General features: G+C 53.7%; 1 protein-coding gene across 2 annotated transcripts; it reads right to left on the bottom strand.

Moving 5' to 3' along the window:
* Nucleotides 1-261: 261 nt before the first annotated feature.
* Nucleotides 262-27,181, bottom strand: VANGL2 (VANGL planar cell polarity protein 2). 2 transcript variants are annotated; one of them, XM_036835967.1, is made up of 8 exons: nucleotides 26,891-27,181; nucleotides 11,862-12,122; nucleotides 11,602-11,722; nucleotides 9,056-9,663; nucleotides 8,151-8,287; nucleotides 7,502-7,637; nucleotides 4,641-4,872; nucleotides 262-3,823 (listed from the first exon to the last, which is right to left on the bottom strand). In XM_036835967.1, exons 2-8 carry the CDS (start codon nucleotides 11,930-11,932, stop codon nucleotides 3,563-3,565), a joined length of 1,566 nt encoding a protein of 521 aa, XP_036691862.1. In that variant the 5' UTR covers nucleotides 11,933-12,122; nucleotides 26,891-27,181; the 3' UTR covers nucleotides 262-3,562. The 2 variants fall into 2 exon arrangements, with proteins under 2 accessions (XP_036691862.1, XP_036691868.1); XM_036835973.1 differs by lacking the exon at nucleotides 26,891-27,181 and adding an exon at nucleotides 26,506-26,581.

The raw sequence follows: 27,181 nt of genomic DNA, 5'->3' as shown, positions 1-27,181 counted from the left end.
CCCAGAGAACAGCTGAGTCCTCACGTTCCCAAGTGTCTCTCTTCTCAGAATCAGTGTTCAGAATAAGCAACTTCCTTTTTCAATCATCCTGAAAAGAGTGGAGCAATGATGAGCTCACGCTGCCCCCTCCTGGCCCACCCACTCCCTAACAAGGAGCATACATTCACTCTTTCCTGACCCTCTTTGGCTCTTTTTACTCCTGTGAAAAAAAAAGAAAAAAACAACAGAATGCCCCCACAAAAGTCAAATGTCTTTATTTTATATAAAAAAATTTGTACAGTTTTAGTTCCTATGTTTAAGAAAAAAAAATCCCTAAAATTGTCATAATGTTTAGATCCACTGCAAACTGTAAAAACAAGCTTTTTATATATTAAAAAAAAGAATTTACATTTTACAATTTTCTACATGCATGCACAAGGTCTCAGCTCTGTAACCCAAAAAAAGGAAAAAAAAATCTAGATCCAACAGTGGAAAATTCTACATTTACAATCTCACTTGGAAGGAACTCAAAAATTCCTCTTCCTTTCACACACAGAAGAACAAATCACAACAATCACACACCAGGACCATCAGCAGAATGCTGCCCCATGGGGAGGGCAGAGGAAAAAGAAGACAGACTGACAGACACCACAGAGGGGCAAGGGAGCTCATCCGGGCCCAACAGAGAAGAAGAGAAGCACAAACTCTGGGAAACAAACGTTTCAGATGAGAAAGGATCCCAATGTCTCATGACAGGTATTGTGTCAGGGTTTGCAACAGGACTGAGGTGGGGATGGGAGAGTGAAAAGGTAAGGGCTGAAATGGAGGGGGTTGGGAAGAAAAAAGGAGAAGCTAAAGGGAAATAAACAAGAATAGAAACAGAGAGCATGAAGAGTAGTTTAAGAGAAAGGGACGAATGGGGACGGCGGCAGAGTGGCGAGGTAGGTGAAGGACTGAGGCACAGCTTCCTGGTGTGGAGGGAAGGAGGACCAGCCTTCCAAGGTGGTGAAAAGGAAGGCCTGGGAGGTGTGGTGGGGATGTGCTAGGATGCCATGTAGTCATAGAAAAGAGTCCTGGAGAGACCCAGCCACAGCTCCCTGATGGTGGCATATGGGGCGCTGGTGGTAATGGGTGGGCAACACCCCTATGGGGGAAGAACGAGCAAATCCAGCATGTGATGGGACAGGCAAAGTGGGGGACACTGCTCAGAGGGACTGAGTCAGCTGCACACCCCACAGCAGTTCACAGCATGAAGACAACTTCCCATATAGGAGAAGCAAAAGACAAACACAGCCATACACTTGACAATTCATCCTGACATTTCAAAAAATAATAATAACAATAATCAAAGAAGACAAAGATACCACAGTTCTGATGCAAAGGACCAAAACACTACCATTCTCAGTCACAGCCCTTAGTGCTTAGAGAGAGAGTCGGGGGGGGGGGGTAAAATGTCTTTTTGTTTTAGGAAAAGGGAATGAAAAAAATCACAGTGATTAAAAACATGGCAGGTTCTTAAAATAAACATTCCCCCGCCCCTAACCTAGGGCAGCGACTCTGATCCCAAAGACTTTCCCTCTCCTCACCCCAACTCCTCCTCAAACCACACCACATCCCACTCCTGCCCACAAAGGCAGTGACCCCAATCACCATCCAGGCCCCGTTTTCCAGGATAGTGAGGTATTTAGAAATGTGACCCAGAAGGGACTCCTCTGAAACCAGGTCTTTGAAGAGAAGGAAAAAATACCTTCCCAGGACCCCCAGGACAGAATGTATCTCACTCAGGCTTCTCCCCAAACCCACAGCCCCGGCCCAAGGCTGACCTCCAGGCCCTGCCTAGGTCAGCCCCATAACCCACCCAAGTGCAGACAAGGTAAGCACTGGCCGAAGAACCCTTCTCTAGTAAGTGGTGTGTGGAAAGATGTGCTTTTACAGAAAGGACAGCAGGAGAAAAAATCCCCAGGCTCCATCATGCCCAGGGCTGCCACTACACAGAGAAGACTCCCTGGTAAGAGATCAACTGTGATCTTATCCCAGGGTGCACTCTGCAAGGCAAGAACAATGAGTTTTCCAGGGGAAAGACGGGCTTATAAAGGGGCATTTGAGGACTGGCCCAGGGGACTGCTCCAGCCCAGCCACCAGAATGCTCCCCAACATGGGTGCTGGCTGGAGGTATGTGAGTACTTCTTAGTTCTATTCCCCTTGGCTAAAACTACATAATTTAAGGGTGTCTGATTTAAAGGCTCAGATTTACAGTGAAAGTAAGTATTAGAAGGCCAGCAAATTTTGCTCAAGAATTCAGATTGGGTGCAAAGACTAAGGAAGCTAAATGGGGTGAGGGGCTAAGTACCCATCAAAGGCAGCAATCTTGGTCCCTCACCCCAATACAGAGGGAGACCAGAGCCCAGAAAACCAGGCAGTGAGGGAACAGGGTGGGACCCTGGCCAGCCAAGGAAAAGAGACCCCTGAGGCAAAGAAGTGGACTTAAGGCAGGGGATGAGGAGGAGCTGCTGGCTCCCCCCCAAAAAGAGATGAGGCAACAGGTCTCTGGAGCTGAGAGAAGAGACAGCAAGACTGGGGGTGGCTGGTGAAGGAAAGAAAAACATTTGGCTGAGACCACCAGGGTGGATCAGGGTCTGCAAGCCACTAATTCTGTATAGGAGTCTACGTGGCATCCTTCACTGGGAAGGGGGAGACCCGTCCCACCATGGTGGGAACAGAGGTGAAGGAAGTTCAGAGGGCAGGGGTCAGCGATGTTCACGGGGCTCTCTCCCAACCTTCCCCCAGGGAAAGACCCCTTGGAAGAAAGGTACTGTCCCCCAGGGCCCAGGAAAAGTGGTCACAGAGGTTTTCCATCTCAGTTTGCCTGTGGTCACACGTGACCACACAAATCAGAAATGGAAGGTAGAGATTTCAGGGTAAAGGATGGGATCTTCCCTTGCTCTGAATATGTGTGGATGGGGGAGAGAGGCTCAAACAGCTGGAAGCAAATAACCCTGGCAGGGAGGCCCCGCACGCTGGGGCTGTGTGGGAGGATGCAGGAGGATCCTTGCCCAAGAACTCCGGCTTGGGGTGAGCGGGCAGGGGGAGCAGATCCACCTGCCGCCAGGAGGCAGCAGGTAGCGCTGCCCAGGAGTTTGGCACCGTGGCTCTCTGGAGTCAGATCTGCGCCCCCCAGAGAAACCCTTTTGGGGGCCGCTGGATAGAACTGCTTATAGGAACCTGGGTTCGAGAGTGGGGCTCAGGTGGGCCCTGTGCCCTTTCAGAAGAGACTGTCACCCGGGGAAAGGAGAGGGAGAGAGGCACTGATTCCTGCAGGGCCTGGAGTGATACAAAAGTGAGGAGGGTGGGAGAAGGAGAGGGAATTTCCCAGGTACTGTTGACAGCAGGATGGTCTCTCCAGGTTCACATGGGGTAAATAAGGAAGAGGGGAGGAGACAGGTGGGGGGGTGGTTAATTCAAGTAAAAAAAAAAACTAGAGCAAGAGGAAGAAGGTGGCAGGAATGTGGCAGGGCCTGAGGGCCACGCCCCCACCACCCTCAGGAGCCCCCCCGCGTCTCCCACTCCCCCTGCTGTTGCACAGTCACACCGAGGTCTCAGACTGCAGCCTCATGACAAACTTGTGAGACTTGGGGTCCACAAATTCCTCGGAGAGTTTGAAGAATGGGACCTTCTTGGTGCTGACCACCAGGCTGAAGTCCTGGCGTTTCAAGAGGAAAACGATGCCATCCTTGAGCCCGTTGGTCACCGGCTCCTCGCTCACCAGTGTCCACTGTTTGGCCAGCCAGCGTTCCTTGTGGTACTGGATGGTGGGTCCAGCCGCCAGGTACCGCTCCAGGAAGGCCTGAGGAAGGGAGAAGGGACTTCACAGGAAGTTCTCCCTCCCACCCACCCAACCTCCTTTACCCCTCGGGGGGTACAGCTTCCAAAGACCACCAAGATGTGCCCAAGCTCACTCTCTGCAAACGATCTCAGAATGTTAGAGCAGGAAAGGGCCTGAGATCATCTGCCTCAGACCCTAGTTTATCAATGAGGGATCGGGAGCCCACGGAGGTGACACGGCTCAGTAGGGTCGGGCCTGGGACTCAGCTCTCCTGACCCCTCATCCCCGGCACCTGCTATGACCCGGGCAAGCCCTCCCTCGTCCTTCCTTCTTCTCCCTTCTGCTCGTACGGGTAGCGTCCAGCAGGGCTGCACCAGCAGAAAGCTAGAGGTGTCACAGTTAAAGTGCAACATCTTTAGTCACCTGTTCCCCAAAGATGGCTCAGGGGATGCAATTCTAGGAAGCTGGCCGTAGAGCTGAAGGGTGGGAATGGCTCAAAAAGAGCACAGTGCAAAGAACCTCTTCTGGAGGTGAGGGGGGTAAAGGTGGGAGTTTGGATCTGAAAATTCCGGAACCCCTACAGAGATGAGAAATAGGTCTCAACCATTCCCAAAACGGTCCTGAAACTCCGTCTTCTCCTCACCACCTAAGAACTTCACCCCATGCAGAGATGGAGTGGATGGAGTACGGATGAGAGAAGAGACTATACAGAGGTAGAGATGAGAGAGAGAGGGATGGAGGGTACGGAAGGAGGTGAGAAAATAAGGGAGAAGGAAGTGGAAAGGAAGGGGCCAGAACTGGGGAAAGAGGAAGGATGCCGGGGGCAGAGTGGGCCTACCTTGGGTGTCATGTCGTGAGTGATGCAGAACTCAAGGTGCTGCAGGATGCTCTCCATGGTGTGGTAAGGCTGCTGCTTGGTGGTGCGAAGGTACTTCTGCATGGCACGGGCCATGGATGCGAAGATGGCCTGGGCTGCCTCCCGTGGGTCCATCACCTCCCTGGGGTTCTTCTGTTCCTCTTCCTGCAGCCGCTTAATGTGAGTGAAGGCCTCCTCCACGGCCACCACAAGCCTGGGGGACATGAGGAGTATGGACCAGACGCCAACCTCTCATCTTCCCCCCAGCTTCAGCCCTCCAGCAGCCTGAGCGAGGTCAGGCCTTTGTGCTCTCCCTGAAGCAATACGCACCCAACTGGAGTCAAGAACCAGGCTTTGGGGGCTGTGTGTGTGCATGTGAACATGCATGTGTGCAGCTGGGTAGAGGGGGAGGGTCTTTCCCCCTCTAGGGATAGGAAACAGTTGTAGAGCTCAGTGAGCTCAGCCCAGGGACCCAAGGAGGACAATCTAGTGTCAAACCCAGAGAGACAACTATGGATCAAACCCTAGAAAAAGCCTTCTTAAGACCCCCCAAATCACACTTCAGTGGGTGAAAAATTAATAGCTGTAACTACATCAAAATGACAGATGCCTATTCAACCATGACAGCATGGGCAACATTAACTAACACCTGGGGTGGGCAGAGGTAATGCAAAAAATATGCTGCAAATCAAGAAGGAAAAGGTAAGAACAGCATTGAAAATGGGCAAAGGAGTGAACAAATAATTCGTAAGAGACCTGAAAGGCAGAAAAATAGATGAAGTCGTCACTGGATAGTAATCAGAGATTTAAAATGTTAATAAGATACTACTTATTCATCAAAATGGAAAAAATTAGGAAGATGACCATCATCCAAATATTGGTCAGGATGGTGGAAGATTTCTCTGAGTACTATGCAGCGATGAGATGCAACAAACCAGATATACAGACAAGGGTGAATCTCAAAAATATACTGTTAAGGGGGAAGCAGGGAAAAGAAGCCAATTTACATTAAAAGCATAGAGACATACAAAACAATACCAGTATCCAGAAACCCAGGAACCTGGGGACTTCAAGCAGCTTAGGATGGGATTCTGGGCTAAGTAAACGTGTGGATCTGTGTAAGTCTACCATGTCTCTGTTTATTCTTTTGCTTCCCCCAAGTGTCTCAGTAAAGTTTCTTTTGAAAAGATCCTTTTGACTCAGGATCTGAACCAAGGGAAATAGTTTTCTCCTCGTTACAACCAAGGTAATGGGGAAGGAAAGGGTCCCCTATGGTGGTGGCAGCACAGGAGATCCAAAGACCCTAGTCAGGGCAAAGGTAGAGGAGGAAGGGAACATCTCCGGTTTCCTTCCCATGAGGGCCTTTTCTGAGACAACTGGAGACTTGCTGCAATGTCACAGAAATGGAGCTGCTGACCTTCAGTCTACTGCAGCCTCGTGTAAGAACAGGGTCAGGGCTACCTTTCTCCCTGGAAGCCTGGAGATCATGTGGGAGGAAGGGCAGAGTTCCATGACCCTCTGCTCCTCCTCCGTGGAAATCCCAACAGACCAAGGTGGGCCCTGGCAAACAGTAAGCACCAAGAAAGAATCTTCAGGCATGACTAGCATTCACATAACAATGTGAACAGGAAAAAAGGAGAAGTGAGGACAGCGTTTAAGAATTTACCAAGATATGGGCACTAGAACCTCATTTTCTTTTTTCCCGGGAAATAATGGGATATTATTATTTTTTTTTTTTAACATCTTTATTGGAGTATAATTGTTTTACAAGGGTGTGGTAGTTTCTGCTTTATAACAAAGTGAATCAGCTATACATATACATATATCCCCATATCCCCTCCTTCTTGCCTCTCCCTCCCTCCCACCCTCCCTATCCCACCCCTCTATGTGATCACAAAGCACCAAGCTGATCTCCCTGTGCTATGCGGCTGCTTCCCACTAGCTATCGGTTTTACATTTGGTAGTGTATATATGTCCATGCCACTCTCTCACTTTGTCCCAGCTTACCCTTCCCCCTCCCCGTGTCCTCAAGTCCATTCCCTAGTAGGTCTGCGTCTTTATTCCCATCCTGCCCCTAGGTTCTTCATAACCATTTTTTTTTTTTTTTTTTGATTCCATATATATGTGTTAGCATATGGTATTTTTTTGCAGGTAAAAATGTACCATCTGCTGAGCAAGCCTACAAGATCTACTGGAAGGAGGGCTAGTCTAGCCTCAGTCCCTGCCATTGCCAGGGAGGCTCACATCCTTTAATAGTCCCTGCTCCACTGTGTAGACAGAATTCAAATGCCCCATCCACTTCCATCAGATGCCCATCCCCTGGTTATCCAATAATCTCGGTACGTTTTGCAGATGCAATGAAAGTGCTGAGTCAGTTGACTTTAAAATAAGGAGATTATCCTGACAGGTCTGGTCTCATCACATGAGCCCTTTAAGAGCAGAGTTTTCTCTGGCTGGTGGCAGAAGTCAGAGACAGACCTGGTCTTGCTGGCCTGGAGGAAAAGGCGAACTACCTATGGGTCCAGGTGACAAGGAACTGATTCTGCCAACAGCCAGTGAGCTTGGAAGGGGACTCGGGCTCAAACGAGAGTCATCTTGATTTCAGCCCGTGAGCCCTGAGTGGAGGGTCCAGCTCACCTGCGCCTGACCCATGGGACTGTGAGACAATCAATGTGGGGTGTTTTGCAGCACCGGGTTCACGGTGATCTATTAAGGCAGCAACAGAGAGCGAATGCACACACCCCACCCATACCATCAGCAGTTACAGAAGCCGATGGTCTTCCTCTCCCCAGCCTATCCACACCCCACAGCCCCCAGCACCCCCTCCTCCCCCAGGGACCCACCTGGCCCTCCTCTTGCGCACCCTCCGCTCATGCTCGGCCTCCTCGTAGTAGTACTCGTTGTGGCTGTTGTCCCGCCTCCGGGCCGCTGCTGCAATCACAGCCCGGGACTGGCCCGTGGAGTTGTTGGTGCTGTTTTCTGCACAGGAGCAGGAGAGAGAGGAGATGGTCACTTCAGAGCGTGGCCTCCTTTCTCACTCCAGGAAGTCTGGAGCCAGCAACCCGACGCATCCAGAGGAAGCTGCGTCCACCCCCCAGCAACACCTCCCGTTCCCAACCCTCCTGGCCGCGTCTGGGAGAGGCCCACAGGAAAGCAACAAGGAAGGCACCGGAGGGCAGGAGTCCCGCACACGTTCCTCCCCAGTGCAGGAGGTTCTGGAGCTCAGAGAGCGAGGGCTTAGGACCAGGGCTGATGAGCAGACGCAGACGAGCCAGATTAGGGGGACGCACCATAGCATAAAGGGACAGCAAGTAGAGTCAGCAGCTAAGACCAGCCACCTGGCGTTAAGGGAAATGACAGAACAGAAGGGGCTGGGACACGGGCTGGGGAAAGGAGAAAGCAAGGCAAGAAGGGGGAAAGAGAAACAGGAGGCAGGAACTTGGGAATCCTGCTTGGGAAGAGACCAGGAGGCCGAGGAGCAGGGCCGCTCACCCTCTCCGAGGGAATACACCTTGAAGCCAGACACTTTCTTGGCCAGGACGGACTTGGGCAGGTTGAGGAGGGCAGGGTTGTAGACAGGGAAGTCATGGTAATACTTCTCCAGGATCCACACTGCCACGCGCTGGATGCTGTGGGGGACACGGCAGGAGGGGGAGGGAGAACGGACAGACAAGGGGCGCAGGGGGAGGGACACATCAGGGCAGGTTGGCAGGGCAGGAGAGGACAGAGGGGAGGGACAAGCTGCTTCCAAGGAGCCTGGCTCAGGGCCTGAGGTCTACTTACCAGGCTCCCAAGCCTTCCCCAGGGAGAGAAAGCCCAGGGGAGAAAGGGCATCGGGCCAGGGTCCCCAGCCAAGGGTCACCTCCTCCCCTCCATCATTCCCCCCCCAAGATTCCCTGCAGGACCAGGAGGTGCTATTGATACTCTGGATGGCCAGGGCGGCCATCCTGCCCACAAGTTTAGTGGGGGCTGAAGAACTTTCCTCATTATCTTCTCCTCTGTAGCGGGGAGTCCCTCCTCTGTCCAGCTCATCTCAGTGACCACTGACTAAGTGTCCTCAAGAGGCTGTGCCTCCAAGAAAGAGCTAGGAACGTGATTCCAAAAAGCCCCTGTTCATGCCCCAAACCTTCTTCCTCTTTGGTCCATCCCTCTCTGAGATCCCCGATCTCTAATTGTCTGTTCATCTATTCACTCCCAACTCCTAACTCCCGCCTTACCTGCTCCAGGACCCTTAGCCTGACAAACGCTGTTGAAAACCTAGGATGTGCAGAGTACGCAGCTCCGTCCCACACAGCCCTCCTAACCTATCCCTTCCAGCCCCACCATCACACCCTCCTACCCTACGGTCCCCTCAGCCTCCTCCCCAGGCCCGTCTGCCTGCCCCGACGCGCCCATACCTGAGATGGCCCACGTTGTAGAAGCGGCTGGCCCCGTCAGTGGAGCGCACGACCTTGAGCGTGAACTGAGGCTGGAGCTGGCGCAGCTCCAGCAGGACCACAGCCAGGTAGTGCACGAAGAGCAGGGCATCTACCAGCGACACGGCAAACTGCACCACGCCCTGGTAGCTGCGCTCGCGGGCGTCCAGGATGCGCACGCCGTAGAAGAGCCAGTAGGAGACGACGAGCAGGAAGACGAGCACCATGAGCAGGGCACGCAGCACGAAGACACGGGGCAGAGAGGCCTTGGGCCGGCGGAAGAACAGGGCCCAGCTGCCCAGCAGCAGGATGAGCAGCTTGAAGGCCACGGAGATGAAGAGGCCCTCGCAGGCTGTCCCGCACGGCTCCAGCTCCTCCCGCCACAGCAGTGGGGGCAGCAGCAGGAAAGCCAGCGGCGTGAGGAAAGAGAGCAGGGCCAGCGTGGCCCCCGCCGCCACGCCCAGGTGCCGGGAGCAGTCCAGCGGGACGCTGTCCTCCATGTCCTTGGCGATGCGCGTGAGGTCATCGTGGGAGATGCTGTGCTCCGAGGTGCCCGTTACTACTGTGGTCGTCTCCCCCCAGTTGTCGTCCTGCATCAGGAGGGGCCGCAGCAATGTGGGGAGAGGAGGAGGAGGCAGGGACACAGGAGAAAAGGTGAGCGGAGAGAAGACAGAGAGCAAAGCAGGGAGAGGAGAAAAGAGGGCAATCAACAAACATGCAGCCATCAAAGTATTTACTGAGCTCCACTGCATGCCCAAGCCTGGCCTCTGCAGGGATGGGACATCTGATACCTGGGCCCTGTGGGAGCTTCATGCCATCAGCCAGACAGTAAAAATCTACACATGTACCCTCAGAGCAGAGGGTACAAGACAGATGCCAGGGAGCTGCTCAGCCAGAGACTGGGATCCGAGGTCAGACTCTCCAGGCAAAGCGGGCAGGCTCGAGCAGGCCACCTGCAAGGCCAGGGTAAGCAACAGGTACCTATCCTCCAAGTATGGAGAGCAGCCACTCAAGGTTTCTGGTTAAGGGAGTGACCTGACAAAGGCAGCATGGTGAAGAGAAGAGGACACCGGGAGGAAGGGTTGGGGAAGGTGAGTGACAAATGTGGGGCATGTGAGACACAGTGCAGACTCGGGGCCACTCTGGGTCTCTGGTCCGCCTGGCTGGCTCTATTGGGCCATCTGAATGCCCACCGCACAGGGGCTGCCTGTTCCTGGAGGCAAGTGGGTGGACAGGCTGAGGTCCCCAGGTGCCCTTCTGAGTGTGGTCCACTCAAGCTGTTTCTCTGCAGGGGCTGGACGCCATCCCTCAGAGGAGCCCCAAGACCACCAGTGGTCATTCGTGCCTACACCCTTAACTCGTGGGCAGTCTGGGAATATGGAGTCACATTTTGACATCCAGGGGATTCAGGCTACAGGACAGAGATAGAATGGGGAGTGTAGGAGACTGCCTGGCAGGGTCATCCACTAGGGGGTGGAAGAATCTCCTCGCCGAGGAAAGGAGAAGAGTCTGACCAGAAGATGAAAAGTGGAGGCGCTGCCTGCTCTCAGCTCAGGGAACCCTAATATGACCCTCAGCCACACTGCCTAGGCGCTCCAAGCATCAAGGGCCTGGGCACTTGTCAACAACAAGGAGCTGATCAGGTCTCAGGGTCACTTCAAGAATTCAGGAGGCCAGGTCTCTGGGAGAAGATGGGATTGGGAAAGAGAGAGAGAGAACATTTCCCTCAGGTAGTGATCTGCTCCCAAGACCCAGGAATCCCCAGTGTCAGTCACAGAGATGTCCTGTGAAGTCTCCAGCTCCCTAAGATGATCCCAAGAAGAAAGAAAAGGAGGAATGAGACACGGACAACCTCACAGTCAACTCAAATCCTGCCTCTGCCTTCTGCCAGCACTGGGTTCTGTCCCCTGACCTCCCTGCCAGGTGCACACAGTGGGCTAGAGAGGCTAGACCAGGAGCAACCTGCTCAGCCCTGTCCCAGAGAACTCTCTTCCAGAACCTCCTCCGTCTCCCCAGGCTCACTTCTTCTCCCTCCCCTTTCTCCCTCGACTCCTCCCACCTACCCTAAGACCAGAGGTGCTATTCTATAGTCCGACACCAGAGAGCGCTGGAGTGCCCATGCCTTTAGGCTCAAGGAAAACTCAGGGCTGCCACACCCCCAGCCCCTCCCACTCCAGATTCCCAGCCCCTCCCACTCCAGATGCCCAACCCCCTAACTGGCTGGCCTGAGCCCAGAGGAGTCAGGCAATTCCCATTACACAGCCCAAGTCACATGGGTCATAAAGACGAAAGAGGCTGCTGCTTCCAAAGGGATCTCTGAATTCTACTGAAATTCTACTGAATTCTACTGAAACAAGGTCCTAGCTTGGGACACTTAGCAGACGTATGTCACAAGATGCCCTCCCTGATCTGGTTGCTGTTGGAAGAGACCAGGTTTCCAGGCCCTTCCCCTTTCTGATGGACCTCTAACTTCTCCAGGGATCAGTCTGGAAAACACCTGGCCTAGACCTCATCCCCCTGACGCTCACCCGCTCATCCCCTCGCGTGGACTCATTGTCCAGCAGGGGCTCCCCTGGAGCCTGGATCGTCACCGACTTGTCCCCACGGCTCCCGTCTCGGCTCTTAGAGCGGTGTCGGTCCCGACGGTCCCTGCGGCAGGAGGCCAGGGGAACAGGCACAGGAGGTCAAGGGGAGGACCCGGGTTTCTCAGCAGCCACCCCCAGTCGACCACCCCTGTGCATGCTTCCACCCCTCCCCCCCGCCTGCGTCGCGCCCCACGCACACCCACCTGTGCTTGCGGGAGCTGCGGGAGTGGCCCGACTTGTAGGAATAGCCCGAGTACTGGGACTCGGTGTCCATGGCGTCTGAACGCCGCGCCTTGTAGCGCTCCAGGGCCACAGGCTGGGGCCTTTTGGGGGGCCCCACTGCCACCTCCTTTAGCACCGACTTCTTCAGGCCAAGGGGCACCTTTAGAAAATCAACCGTCACCCTGAGGGACTCTATTTTGCTGGACGGGTGGGCTGGTCTCGGAGAAAATCAAGCGGCCCTCCTGAGGAAAGGAAGCAGCTGGTTAGGGGGAGCTGGAGCTTTCTGTGGGGTCAGAGTGGAGAGGCAGGCCATCCCCAAAAGGCAGCTGCAGGAAGCTCAGGGGAGCCTTGCCACTACCTGAGAATATTCCACCCAGGTTCCTGCTCTGTCCAGTGGGCCCAGTTCCTCCTGCCCTGCCTCCTAGAAAGAGCACCCCCAGACTGTGCCAAGGGCTCAGGGGTGGGGGATGATGGCCAGCAAAGGCCACCCAGAATGACCCAACACTGGACCCCCTGCAGGGGAGAACCAGGCAATGCTTTCCTATTCTCAGCCAGGAAAACTAAGACTCGGAGAAGGCAGGTTCTGGCCAGGCCAACTGGTTGGACCATTGGAGACCATAGCAGGAGGCAGCTAGCTCTGCCCAGTGGCTACCCCAAGCCTCTCCTTCTCTCCTCTCATCTCCTCCCACTCATAAGTTCTGAGTGGGCCCACAGGGGACTGCCTATGGCTGCTTCTCTTGGCATCCGGTCCACAGCATCTACGTCAAACACACCCATAGTTACTGCCAGGTCAAGTTGGCGGCTCCCCCTGAGGCTGTGTATGTGTGTGTGTGTGCTTGTGTGTGCGCACAAAGCAGGGGTAAGGAATGGAAACTACAGATCACATGGTGGGGGGCAGGAGGGAAAAGCGAGTAGAAACCATTCTCTAAAAACCTAACATCCTGAACTAGGCAAGGTCATGAGCTTATCTGGCTATTTGTGGGCTGAGGGGCAGCATCTTTCTTCTATACTTTCACCTGCTAATTCTGCAGGGAGAAGGACCTCTTCTTCTCCCCTCCTCTCTCACTCTCAACCAAATCCTGCTCATTCCTCAGAGCGCAGCCCCTACCCCCTCAGGAAAGCCCCCACCTCCCCCAGCACCCAATGTTACATCTTCCCCTCCAACCCCGACCCCACCGTCATCATCCCCGTGCACTGAGCAGTCATTTCCTACCTTCACTCACTGAGTCATCAGCTCTTGCTTAGGCTCCTTCTAGGAACCATGTACCCTGCTAGGCCCTGGGTACAGTGGTGAAAAGACACTGAGTTCACAATCTAGCGGGGCAGGTGCACGCTAAACAAGTAAACAGGTGAGTATAAACGACTAACTACATCAGTGATGAAAGGAGAATAACGAGGACAGTATGACAGACAAGTCTGGGGAGCGGGGCTCCTTTAAACTGAGTGGTTCCAGAAAGTCTGAGAAAACAACAGCTAAGCCTGAAAGAGCACAGGAGTTAAGCAGGCAGAGCGGAGGGAAAAGCCTGCAGAGCTCAGAATGCCCCGTGGAAGGCCAAAGGCAGCAAAGAGTTGGGTGGACCAGTGGAGCCGGAGCTGCGGAAGGGAGAGGGCAGTGGAAGGTGAGGCTGAAGAGGTGGCCGGGGGCCGGGTTATTGCAAACTCCATGGGTCAGGGGAAGAGCTCATGGGAAGCCTGCAAAGGGTTTTAGCTATGCAGGTATGGACTAGAAAGAGGAGAAAGCAGAAGTAGGGAGATGAGTAAAGAAGCGACTACTGGGCTTCCCTGGTGGCACAGTGGATAGGAGTCTGCCTGCCAATTCAGGGGACACAGGTTCGATCCCTGGTCAGGGAAGATCCCACATGCTGTGGAGCAACTAGGCCCATGCGCCACAGCTCCTGAGCCTGCGCTCTAGAGCCCGCGAGCCACAACTACCGAGCCTGTGCTCTAGAGCCCACAAGCCACTGCTACTGAGCCCGTGTGCCACAACTGCTGAGGCCCGCATGCCTGGAGCCCGCGCTCCACAACAAGAAAGGCCACCGCAGTGAGAAGCCTGCACACCGCAGTGAAGAGTGGCTCTCGCTCGCCGCAACGAGAGAAAGCCCGCGTGCAGCAACGAAGACCCAACGCAGCCAAAAATAAATAAATAAAATTAAAATTAAAAAAAAAAAAGAAGCGACTACAGTGGTGAGGCTTGGATGGGGCAGAGCAGCAGAGGAGATGGGGAATAGTCACTTTTGCAACATATGTTGGTGGTAGGACCAACAGGACTTAATTGGACTGCGTGAGGGGGAGGGGAATGTCAAGATCTCTGGCCTCAGCAAGACAGTAGGTGGTAGTGCCATTATTAGGTGGGAAGACTGGGGAGGAAGTTGGTGAGTACAGTTTCCAGTGTGCTGAGTTCATGACTGTGAGACAGGCTGTGGAACAGGCAGCTGGGTGTCAGAGGAGCTGGACTCAGAAAAGAGTCTGAGCTAGAGGTATGGATGGTGTGCAAGGTCAAGGGAATGGATGAGGTCACCCAGGGAGAGGGTTAAATAGGGGGTCCCGAGAACCCCAATATGTAAACGTGTCCGAGGAAAGGGATCAGGCAAAGGGGCTGAGAAGGCAAGGCCAGAGGAGCCTGGAGGCCAGAAGAGTGGGCTCTCATGCAGCCAAGAATTAGAGTGTTTCAAGGTAGGAATAAAATCAGCCAGGTGCTGCCAGAGGTCAGTTACGTTAATTTGCTTTATGTAGTTGTTAACTTTTCTCCAACTGAACTGAACCATCAGTAACTTGAGAATAAGAACTATGATTGATACATATTTGTATCTACCACCTTCCCACGGGCAGATAGCAAGTAACTAATACCCACCTGACTCTCAGGGAAACTGCAACGACTGTAGGGAGATGAAATCAATGCTAAATCCATTCATTTATCCTCCTAACAGAGTTATGTGGAGGCACTCCATGGCCTAGTGATGTCTGTCAATAGCCCCATGTCAAGGCAAATGTGTGACATTACATACATACTTAGGCAAACACGACAAACATACTTAGGAAAACAGAGACACAATATCTTAACCCACCCTAAACCTTTCTAAAAACTTTTGCTACAAACAAGGCCCTGTTCATCTCCCTGTCTGCAAATTACATGTTGGGGTCCACTACCCCGTCTCCCCCAAGAACCCATTCTACTGGTCTAGTCCCTGATACAGTTCAGACACATCACCTGCAGCTCTCTTGCTGTGGTTCAGCTTATTCTTTCTAGCCATCCTCCTAAAAACTGAATTTCACCAGGAGGTTCAAAGAGAACAACTGGGTTACAGAGTGAGAGAGGTGGAGAAATAAAGACGAAAAGGACTGCCATGGACTCCAGTCCAGACAGAGACACCAGAACCCAGACTCTCCATCTCCCCAGCCTGAATTCTCATGTCTGCCAGAGCCAACAGCAAAAAGAGCCTGGGATTTGCACCCGAGTAGCTGAATTCCAAGCCTAACTCTCCCACTGATGAGCTGTGTGACCATGCACAAGTTACTTAACTTCTCTGTGCTTGGCAGCCTGGTAGGCTCATTGGTAAAATAGGGAAAATGATACACACCTCGTGGGGTTGCTGTACGTATCCTGGGGGTAAAAGAAGTACTTTAATAAACTGCTCAGCAAGTAATAAGTTAAGCAATTAATACACTCTGGCTTCAGGATCATTCCTACTCCAATCCCCAGATACTTCCTCTGAGACTTGGGGAAGAGGTGGTATAAATAAATCCTGCTGCTTGTACAACTAAAGTCACACACACACACACACACACACACACACGCACACACACACCAGACCAGAACCACCACTTCAAACACACCCAGGAGGGAAGCTGATGCCATTGTGCTTCCCCTACAGATAAATTTCAAACCAGACAAGGGTGCCAGTCCCCTCCCAACCCTTTGTTCTAAGCTGCCCTCGTCTAAAGCTCCCTACCTTCCTCCCAGCTACTTATTGAAGACACAACATAAACCCAGCTCCCCTGGCCTGCTTCTCCCACCCCTACCTAACAGAGGGGCCAAAAATGAACCCAATTTCTGAGGCCCTTGCCTGCTGTCCCCTCAAATACCCCAGGGAACTAATCCAAGCACTGGAGAGGCTGTGGGGAAGGATGGGAGGTGAGCAAAGAGAAGGGCAGACGTTCCCCTTGTTTAATCGGTCTCAGGAATCAGGGGTTTGGAGGGTCTCCCGGGTGGGCAGCGTTCCCAGGAAAGAGAGTGGGGGAGGGGATCGCTGGATGAGATCAACAAGTGGAAATGTGGGAGGCATGACAGGACCGGGAGGGAAGTCCGGACTTGCTGCAGGGCAGGGAGTGCCCTGCTTTGGGGGGTGGGAGGCTGTAAAAGGGAATGTGTTCCATTGCTTTTCACCTTGCCCCCACCCCACCCCAGACACACAAACACATTCACCCGGTCCCCTGCTCAAACCAACCATGGATTATCTGGGGTTGGCCAGAGAGGAGAGTGGGAGGGAAGAGAGAGGCCGTCACAAAGAGGAGACCCTTCTCCCCTCCAAAGGTCTTTCAGAAATAAAATTAATGGAATGTGTCTCAGTATCATCCCAAGAGGATTGGGAGGAGGGCTGGGGGGGAAATGTGGGGGCTTTTGTCCCTGCTGCCCAGCTTCTCCCACATTGATCACCATGGCAACCAAAGCCCCCTGTTGCCTAGGTGATGGCAGCCAGGTCCTGGAACCCATACCCAGCATCCCAAGCGAGAGAGGTTATGGAGGTGGGGGGGTAGGGACAGAGGGGGAGAGAATGGGGTTTCTCCTCTGGCGGCCCCAGCTTTTGTATGAGCTCTGGGATCGGGTTTCTTCAGGAAACAATCAGAGGCCTCTGGAAAAAATACACTCAAAACCCGGCAACAGGCAGAGGGAGTAAGGCTCTTCTGGGTGGGGTGGGAGGCATCGGAGGGGTTTGTGTTGGCCAAAAGTCAGACGAAGACTAGACCCTTCCTCACTGCCCCACTCAGAGGAGCAACCTAGGCAGACAAGGCCTTGGACTCAGACACAGGCAGCCCCACGCGAGGCGCGTGCTGAGGACCGATGACCAGACGGCAGGCGGCCGTGGTCACCACCTCCCCCTGCTGCTCTAGCCCGGGGCCACCACACCACCCGGTCCCAGCTCCTTTCAGGCCTGGGGTGGGGAAAGGAGGCAGAGACAGGACCCAGATGGGGCTGGGGTAAAGAACTGTGGGAGCAGGGCAACCAGGTAGAGAAGAAGGTGGGGAGGTGACAGAACACAAACATGCACCCAGAAAGGGCGCCTGCAGTTCCTCGTCCCTACCGAGGACAGGGCTGGGAGTTCCAGACCCAAGGCGCAGCGGAAGGCGCTTGTGTGGGATTTCAGAATGCACTTCCAGCTGGAGGGGGGAAGAGGATGAGAAAGAGGACAGGAAGCCAAAAGTTTTCATCCTACAGGAGCAGCGCTCCGATAGGACCATTTTTTAAACAAATGGCCTTCCTCTCCTCAGGCCAGGATGGGGGAAGGGTGGTCCTGCCTGGACGCAAGGAAATGGACATGATCACCTCTTTAGACCCCTCCTGCAGAGGAGTCTGTGGACCCTTGCCCATTAAAGGTCTCTGATTCCTATCATCTTCAAAAATACTGAATCACTATGCTGTACATCTGAAACTAACACAACAGTGTAAGTCAACTACACTTCAATTTTTTGAAAAGGTCTCTGATTCCTACACAAGAGCCTAAGTCTTACTGCATGTGCCCTGCACCCTCTTCCCCACTACAAATCATGGGAGGTGTGGACATGTGGGCCCCCAGCCCCATGGCTCCCTAAGCTTCACCTACCACTGCCTCTGTCCAAGGATATCAATGTGAGTTCCACCCAAAATGCTGGATGCCCACCCTCCTGGGGGGCACCAGAAGTCCCATCTCCCAGCCCAGTATCCAAGGAGCTAGATGTCTGCCCAGAGAGACCAAGCCCCTTGCCAAGACATCAGCTAGTGTGAGGCAGAGCAGATTCCAAGTCACAACTAACTGTCCCACTTGGTTTCTCCTCTTTACCACATCACTCCCTGAGCTTCATGGACGTGCTCAATCCAGGCCGCCCTGTCAGACACTGGTAGAGGCAGGAGGTATCCGATGTGGGGGGAAAATGCAGCACCTAACAAGCTCCCAGGGAGGAGAGGGAGGTTCCAGAACCTCTGACTGTGCCCACATCGTTCTCCACGCACCCCCACCGCCAAAGGAGGAGACAGTGGATTGACCCACCCAAGTCTCGGTAGCTCCCAGCACTAAGCTAGAAGAGGCCTTCCAGGTGCAACCCCAAGTTTTACAGCTAAAAAGGTAGGGCCCAAAGAAAGAAGGGTGCTAGCTCATGGTACTACATCCGAGGCAGCCCTTTCTGGCCTCCGTTGTTAGAAAGACCTCACTAATACTGGGACTCTGAGGCGTGCTCCTCTTGGAGTGAGGCCAGGTTGCTCCACGACACTCCTCCTGGACTCTGGTTCCTGAAATAGCCAAGACTATAAGATGGCCAGGACAGGAGAGAATTCACTGGCTCCTGCCCTACCCCTTCTTCCTCAGTGACAAAGGGACAGAGACTAGACAGGCCTAAGCTTGTTGAGACAGTTGAGACTGAAGAGCCCCTTCCCCTGTAAGGGCTGGTTTCTGCCTCCGCCCACCGACCACTCCTGACTGAGGATCTCAGTGTTCCTTCATCATTCCCATCCAGCCTTGCGCCACGGACGAGTCCTCCATCCCAGGAGGCCCATGCTGGGTTCTCCCTACCACGAAAAGAACTAAGGCACAAAGTGGGCCAGGACCAGCCCCAGGGCCTAGACCAAAACTGGGATTTTTGCACCCCCCATTCCTGTACCCTGAAAAAGGCCCCAATGTCCTTAAGTCACAGTGCTGTCCAGGAGGCCAGAGAGAACAGCTGGATCTCAGTGGGCTGAGGGGGTAGGAAAGAGTCGGACGCAGAAGTCCGAAAGCTGGCACCAAGCCCCGCTCCCGCCCTGTTAACGGGCACTCTCCCAGGACGGCCCCAGACATGAGCTCACCCTCCTTAGAGCCCTGGGGCAGGGGGCAGGATCCCTCTCCTCACTGGGCTGAGTAGCAGGGGAAGAGCCGTGCTTGGGTCGTGCAGACAGTCTATGCTTCCAGAGCAGCTGTTCACCACCAGACCCCAGTGCAAGGAGCACTGCAGGGGAGGGCCCATGGATTGGGCTCCCGGCCAGGATACCTGAGCTTGCATTCTAACTGAAAAGGAGCTAGGGAAGCCAGAGCCAAGCCCTTCTCCACCTACTTCCTTAATTTCTCTCGATCTAAAGCAGGGGGGGGACACTGAGGACCCTCCAAATCCACAGACACACTTAAGCACAGACACAGGCACATGTGCACCCGTGCTCGTATTCCCCCTCTGAAACCTGGAATGGCTCCTGCCTGCCCCGCCCAGCTCCACCCACCCTGGCCAGGCAGGTTCTGTAGAGACCTGCTCTGCTTTCTCTCCAGCACGCCCACCCCCACCCCAGCTCTCAGAAAGTCCCTGCCCCCAACGCACTGCACACAAGTACACGCATGTTGCACACACACCATAGCGCTGCATTCCCTGCCTCCCCCAGACCCATTCCCAGTCGGTCTGGAAAGGAACACTGGGCGGGAGGAAGGAGTGCGCGGTAGAAGGGGCCAGTAATCCCTCTGGCATCTGTCCCAGGTGGAGGCCAGAGGGGAGACAGGATGCTACGCTGGGGAGAAGGTAACCGGGGCTTCTAGATGCCTGGATGCTCTGTTAAATTTGCACCAATGAGCAGGCCCCATAACTCCCACCCACCAGGCTCTGAGCTTCCTCCTCCCTCAGCTAGGGCAAAGGACTGGCCCCTACGTGCCCACCACTAAGCTGCGGAAGAGCCAAGAAGGAAAACAGGCACCTTGAGTTGTCCTCAGGGACAGGAGAAGGTGGAAACGGGAGGCGGGCAAGCCACATTGTCCCAGAGGCCAACTTCCTGTGCGCTCCACATGCCCACCCTTACGGAAAACAAAAATGCCTCCCCCTCTTCTTAGCCTACTGTCCTAGGTGGGCCCCAACTGTCCCTGACCCCAAGAGACCCTCAAAGCCTGCTCACCCAGCCCCCACCTCGGGGGGAGGGGGGGACTAGTAGAAAGCAGATGAGGAGTCAGCCAAACTTAGGTCTGCACGTGGATGGGGAGAGCTGTGACGTGGGGACACTGGCAACAAAGGTCGGTTTGTGTGGGGAAAGCACTAGGGAGGGCCGACGGGTGCAAGACGCAGTGTGACTAGGGGTGCGGGTGGCAGGCCTGGCTCTCCCTGGGTCTCCCCATTCTGAAAACCTTCTCCTCCTGCTTCACTCCAGGGCCTCTGACCTGGTAAATCAGCCAGTTCGTATCTAGGAAAACCGAGCCAGCTGAAAGGCCCAAGCACCAGCCAACCTCCACTGTCTTGACAAACCCACCACCTGAGGTTTCCACTCTTTCTGAGGAGCCTCACATCCCCCAACCCTTATATCTGCCACCCTAATCCTGGAGTAAAGCAGGGGACAAAAATAAGTGTTTCTGTTCACACCCGGTTGCTTTCTAAGTTACTGCATTCACACCTCGGGCTCAGCACCTGTTCCTGTGTACCTCCACTCACCCTAACAAGCCAGAGCCCCCTCCCCAGACCCTCACACACACACACACACACACACTCTCTCTTCTAGCCAGACTGGGGGAGCCACGAACTCTCTGGTGAAACTCTCCGGGGTCTGAGGGATATTGTTAGGGGGTTGCTGGAAAACTCTACAGACAACGAGGGCCAGGCCCTTCCAATCAAAACAAGACTCCATGGGTTATGGTGGCCGGAGCCCCCACGTGTGAAGTGACCCAGCAGACAGGAACAGGCCAGCCCCCGGGGATGTTCTGCCCAGGTGGCAGGCCTGCCCCAGGCTGTGACAACAAGGTGCTCCTCCTAGGAGACCCCATGCCTCCAGCAGACTGACACCCTCCCTCAAGGGTAGACTTCTCTACTCCTCAGGCTGACATCTGGACTCGTGTCTGCTTTTCAGGAGATAGGGGAATTATTCAAGTTTGAGATTAAAGGCAATAATGAACAAAACCTGAACTAAATGAAATGAGAGGAGGGAAAGGTGGAAAGAGCACTTTGGAAAACAGAAGAGAAATGACATCAGATAGACCTAGCATAGCCTCTGAGGAGCTATGTAATCTTAGATGAGTTGCTTGCCCTCTCTAAACCTCAGTTTTCTTATCTGTAAAATGGGGATAATTGTGCCAACTTCAGAAGGTCGAGTGTTCAATGAAATAATGTATACAGAATATCACAGAGTCAAACACGTAACAGATGCTCAATAAAATGTTAGTTTCCACCTCTTTCTCCTATAGAGGGTGCACAGCCAATCCCCTTCACTCCCTGTTCCCATAACCTCATTGTGAGAAGTAAGACCCCACCTGGAATAAGACGGAAACAACACTTTGGCTACAGTGCTGGCCCCAGCCCCCAAATGACGGCCCCTCTCTAACTTAGACCACACCCAGGTCTGAGAGAGCAGCCAAAACCCCTCATCCCACGCTCTGCCTCTTTCCTCAGGGGCTCCTGGATCCTCCAGCCTCTCTCTTCCCCTCCCTCCTTCCACATTTACAGTGAGGCAGGGCCTGGGCTGTAATCACCTCCTTCTCTCCTGCAGGCGCTAAGCTCAGCTGTGTGTGGAATGGCAGGAGAAGGGGGCCCCAAGCCTCCCGCCCCACTCCAGCCCCCAACTTCTTCCCATTCTCCCCTCTCACTGCCCCACCCTGATTACCAGGATATCCTCAGCTCTGCTGATTCTAAGCCTGCTTCTCTCAAACCCGTTCCCAGCTGTCATGTCTGTAATTACCAGCCTTGCCAGGGGCATCAGACAAGCACAGCAACACCTAATTTCCAATGGGCGCCACCACACAAGGCCTCTGCCTCCTACTCTGAACCAAGCAGTGTGGAGAAAGGGATGGAGACAGTCTTCCTGACCCACCTCATTTCTCTCCACATCACAAGAGAAAAGGTGACAGAAGGTTGCCCAAGTCAGATCAGCAAGAGACAGGATATAAAGAGTAGGATTTACTCCCAGGCCTTTTCCTTCACCTCTGCTACCAAAATCTCCCCATGAACAGGGTTACCCACCTGGAGAGCGTGAGAGAAATTTCAGGTCAATTCAGAGAGAGGGGAAGTCAATGCCCAGTAAAACAGGAAGATGGGTACCCACAGGGATGAGGGCAGATGCATACTGGAGGGAGCTGCCCAGGAAAGAGGAAGAAAGAGCAATTTTTAAAAAGTCCCATCTGCGACCCAGACTCTGAGAAGAGGCAATAATATCCCAGCCTCTCCTCTCCCTAATACCTCCATCCCCAGCCAATCACACAGGACTTCATTTTATAGGCAGGGAAACTGAGGCCAAAACCCCAGTTAATACTTCAAGATCCAGTAACACCAGCAGCATGTGGCTCACCAGCACCCCCAGTTCCTTCTAGCTCATGCTCAGCCTCTACCTGCAGCACCCTCCCCAGGCCCCTCCCTGCCTGCCTAACTCAGCCTTTAAACCCAGCTAAGGTTGATCCACACAGTGGAATATGATTCAGCCACGAAAAGGAGTGGAGGTGTGATGCTACAACATGGATGAACCTTGAAACAATTATGTTAAGTGAAGGAAGCAAGACAAAAGGTCACACATTGTATAATTCTATTTATATAAAACATCAGAATAGGTAAATCCATAGGGACAGAATGCAGATTGGTGGTTGCCAGGGGCTGGGAGGTAAGGAATGGGGAGGATATATTAACCTGTATCCTTAATGGGTACAGGTTTCCTTTTGGGGATAATGAAAGTGTTTTTAGATAGAGGTGGTAGTTGCACAACACTGTGGGTGTACAAAGTGCCACTGTTCACTCTAAAATGGCTAATTTTAGGGAATTCCCTGGCGGTCCACTGGTTAGGATTCCGCACTTTCACTGCCGAGGGTGTGGGTTCGATCCCTGGTCGGGGAACTAAGATCCCACAAGCCGCACAGCGTGGCCAAATAGATAAATAAATAAATAATAAAATGGCTAATTTTTTTTTTTTTTTTTTTTTTGGTCACACCGCGTGGCATGTGGGATCTTAGTTCCCCGACCAGGGATCGAACCTGCACCCCTTGCAGAGTCTTAACCACTGGACCACCAGGGAAGTCCCTAAAATGGTGAATTTTATGTGATGTGAATTTCATCTCAGTTAAAAAACATCCAACTAAGGGCACATCTCCTCCAGGGACCCTCCCTGACACCCACGCCAGGACCAAGCACTCTTGCTCCACATTCCGGTGGCCTCCTGAACACACCTCCATATACTACTCACTGGGTTACAGTGAATCGGCATGTTTATGCACATTTTCCCTATGAAAGCTGGTCTTATTCACCCCTCCATCCCTTGTGCTTCACACAGCACCTGGCAAATAGTAGGCAGTGCCCAATATGGTCTGCCAGAAGAAGTGCAGAACCAAGGCCTAGCTCTCCTCCCCAACCCAGAACTCACTCCTTTAATTATCATCAATCAGAACCCAAACCATTCCAGCTAACGTTTACTGAGGGCTTCCCAAGTGCCAGGCACCATGTGAAGTACTCTCTATATATTACTTCATTTAATCCTCATAAACCTAAGAGGTAGGGCCTATTATTAACTCCATTTTACAGGTGAGGCTTCAAAAGTTATCTACTCTATCTGAGGTCTCAGAACTAGGAAGTGGCAAAACCAGAATTTAGGAGCAGGCTAAAACCCAGGGAAGGAGACCACTAGAGGTTCCTGGAGGAAGGCCCAAGCTGGGGAGGGAGGATAGTGCCTTTTTTTTTTTTTTTTTTTTTTTGGTAAATATTTATTTATTTATTTATTTGGCTGCGCCAGGTCTTAGTTGCAGCAGGCGGGATCTTTGTTGCGGCGTGCAGGATCTTTTAGTTGTGGCATGTGGGATCTAGCTCCCTGACCAGGGATCGAACCCGGGCCCCCTGCACTGGGAGCACAGAGTCTTAACTGCTGCACCACCAGGGCAGTCTTGAGGATAGTGTCTTAAGACATCTAAGAGGCTGAGGAATAGGTTTTAAGAACCTGCCCAATGTCACAACACTATTAAGTACTAATTCCAGCCAACTCTGCTGGACGCTTCCCTTTGGCCTCACAGTGTGGGGAGCTGCTCAGGGAGGAGTACCAAGGAAAACTGGAGACCCTCAAACTCAGGGGATGAGGGGCATCCCAGATCTCTTCACTGTTCCCCACAAAGCTTCTGTAAGTCAAGTTGATCCCCCTCTAACTGAAAGGACCTCTTGGAAACCAAGTAAGCAGATAAAAGTCTGTCCTGCTCTAGGGACAGGGAAGGGGGCCCTTCCTCAGATCTCGAAGGAGCAGAGGGGGCACACCAGAGAGGCCGGCCCCAGAAGAATTAGGGGGAGAAAGGGCAGAAGCAAGACAATGGGGGAGGAGGGGGCAACGCGGCCACTAGTTCCAGTATGAAGTACTTTCGGAGGCGGCCTTTCCTAATGTCTGACCACAAGTCCTCTCCTCCTTGGAAGAGCCCCCCAACACACACCAGTATAATACATCATGCATGCAGTGAGAGGACAGGAGCGAACAAGGTACCCTGGAAGGTACCCCAGAGCATACCATCCTAGATGCAAGAACCTCGCTCGCCCTGGGAACCTTACCCATCAGATAGGTGTCAGGTTTGGGGCAATCATGCATTTTCTTAATCCAGTCTTTTCCTTCTCTGCCCCACACCTAGTCCCAACATTTTCTGCTCTTATCCTGGGGGCTTAAGAAAGGTGGGGAGCCCTGAGGGCTAAAAAGGGAACATTCCAATTGCACATGCCCATTAGGAACTCCCATTCGGGAATTACCCAGAGACCCTAATGGGCCTGTGCATTCACAGCCTCAGCTCCTAAAACTGGGTGCCTCGATCTAACCTCTGGCAGCAAAAGGAAAATGACTGAGAGTGAGATGGGCAAACAAGGCATGCATCCCAAAGATGGCCAGCCCCTTCCCTTCACCCCAAAAGAGAAAGAATGAGAGAGAGAGAGAGAGAGGGAAAGAGACAGAGAACGTAGATGCTGCTTCTCTGGGGACAGATACATCCACTTCCCACCGCACCATCATGACGGTGAGTACAGCCCTCCATGGGTGCCTGCCCCTTCCCCACCACAGGGACAACTGCCCTCCTGGCAAGCTCAGCCCCTATTCCTCACCCTGAAACCTGGCCCCAGACCACAGCTCCATCCCAATCATGCTTCTCACCAGCAAAAAGAAAAAGTGTGTGATAACCCACACAGACACACCTGCAGAAACTCCTTTAGAAACACCCTCCACTGCCCTCCCCAGAGCTCCCATGCTACCTTCTCAACCCCATGGGAAGGGAACCCAAGATGTTAAGCACCGGGTCTCATCCCTCCAGGCATGCTCCTTCCTCTGGCCTCCATCCCATACCAAAATCCCAGACTCCTCGGGAACTATAGGATCCTAGAGGCAGGGCAGAGTTAGTGGGCTCCGAAACAGCAAACTCCAAGGTGGCTTTACAAGAGAACTGTGGCCTGAGGGGGCTGAACTTGGGCTGGGAAGCCAAGAATGTAGCCTCTCCAAGCACTAGAACCCTACCTATAAGGTGGAATAAGAGGATGTCCCTCTTATTCTTCTCCCTGACTCCTCCAATCCCCCAGATTCCTCTAGGACTACCACCTGAACCCCTGTTCCCTATTCCCCACAACACACACCCTTGTCCAAAACAGGCACCTCATAAAATGGCCCACTCACTCCCACCCATAGGTCTCAGATACTTAAGGCACTACCCTCAAAACCAGGGCAGGGCCATCCAAGAAGCCTCAGAATCCTCCAGGCAGCCCTCCTTTTGGGCTCTCTGCCAGGAAAATCTGCCTGCAGAGGCAAGTGGCAGTACCCCCAATACACACTCAGAAATGCACACACCACCTAAGGCAGGCACACGCTGGTACTTATCTATCAACACAGGTTACACACAAGAGAACACATTCACTCGCATCCCTTTCCAGTACACAGGTGCACACACACCTATCCAGGTATGCCCCATTCTGCTCTTACACACCCACCTTCCTCAGTACCTGTCTATCTCTTTCCCATAAACCCCTACCCAGTTCACACACATAGACACACACCCCTTCCCCAGAGTAAGCCCATAAATACATATCCAAACACACCACAGATACACGGTCAGCTCCTGCTTGGGTGCACACACACTCAGGCACAGAAAAACACCTTCATCTCCAAACCCACCTGCAGGAACACGCAGCACACACACACAAAAACAAAGAATCATGCACACTGATGCTCCACCAAGCCTTTAAAACTCACCGATGCAGAGCCCACAGCCCCTCAAATGGGTAAATATGAGTGGAGAGAGGGATGCCGGCGCCTGTCCTCTGGGCCCCGATAGATAACACAGTGCCCGGGTCTCTGGCCTCCATCCCCATCCTCGACCTGCACGAACACCCCCTCTACTCTCCTCGGGCGGGTCTCCCCAGACTCCACATCACACCCTCAACGCATACCTGCCCCTGGCCCTCCCCACACTTCTGAGGGGAAGTGTGTATGCACCCCTAAACACCCTCGCCTTCCAATACCTCCAGATTTCGATCCTTCCACTGCCTCTCCAACCACCTCCAACACAAACTCCCAGCCTCTGACTTCAGCCGGCTCCCCCGGTAACATTAAGGTCCCCGCCGGGCGCCGGGCGCCGGGCCCCCGGGCCCAGGAAAGTCCCCGGCTCTCCAGGCCCGGGCTCCGCCCCCTCCCCACGCGCCCCTTCCTCTCCCCAAAGTTGGGGGGGCACTCCGCTGTGCAGTGGGGGAACGGACCGGAAGGGGGTTACCCCGCGCCCCCCTTCCCCCATAAGCCACCCCGCTAGCTGGGGGACCGGGCACCCCCTGGCCCCTTGCATGATTGTCCCCTTTTCTGTTTCCTTTTTTTTTGCAAACTTTGCCCGCGCCCCCTCGGCCCGGCACTCACCAGCCGCTGCGAACTGCCGGGTGGGCTCCGCCGGCGCCCCACTCGGCCCGGCGCCTTTGTATCCGCAGCGTTCCGGGTCGCTACGAACTCCGCGCTCCCGGACGGGCAGCGCGGACGATGGGGGGGTGTAGAGGGGGACTCCTGAGTCTGGTCGCCCCCTCTCCGTCCCAGATCGCAGTCTCTTCCCCCTCAGGGCCCCAGGGGCAGGGGGCCGGGGGGAATGCGGGGCGCTTAGGCTCCCATGGCGGGACCAAAGATCAAGGAATCAGGGATCAGGAATCAGATCGGGAA

Source organism: Balaenoptera musculus, chromosome 1, assembly GCF_009873245.2.
Source record: "Balaenoptera musculus isolate JJ_BM4_2016_0621 chromosome 1, mBalMus1.pri.v3, whole genome shotgun sequence".
Classification (NCBI taxonomy): domain Eukaryota; kingdom Metazoa; phylum Chordata; class Mammalia; order Artiodactyla; family Balaenopteridae; genus Balaenoptera; species Balaenoptera musculus.
Note: the sequence above shows the minus strand (reverse complement) of the source record. Positions and strands in the feature narration are given on the sequence as shown.

Coding starts and splice junctions, on each gene's coding strand:
- VANGL2 (XM_036835967.1), bottom strand. CDS start 11,932: ATGGACACCGAGTCCCAGTACTCGGGCTATTCCTACAAGTCGGGCCAC. Junction 11,723..11,861: donor CGCAGCTCCCGCAAGCACAG/GTGGGTGTGCGT, acceptor CTCCTGCCGCAG/GGACCGTCGGGACCGACACC. Junction 7,638..8,150: donor GGTGTATTCCCTCGGAGAGG/GTGAGCGGCCCT, acceptor GCTCCTGTGCAG/AAAACAGCACCAACAACTCC.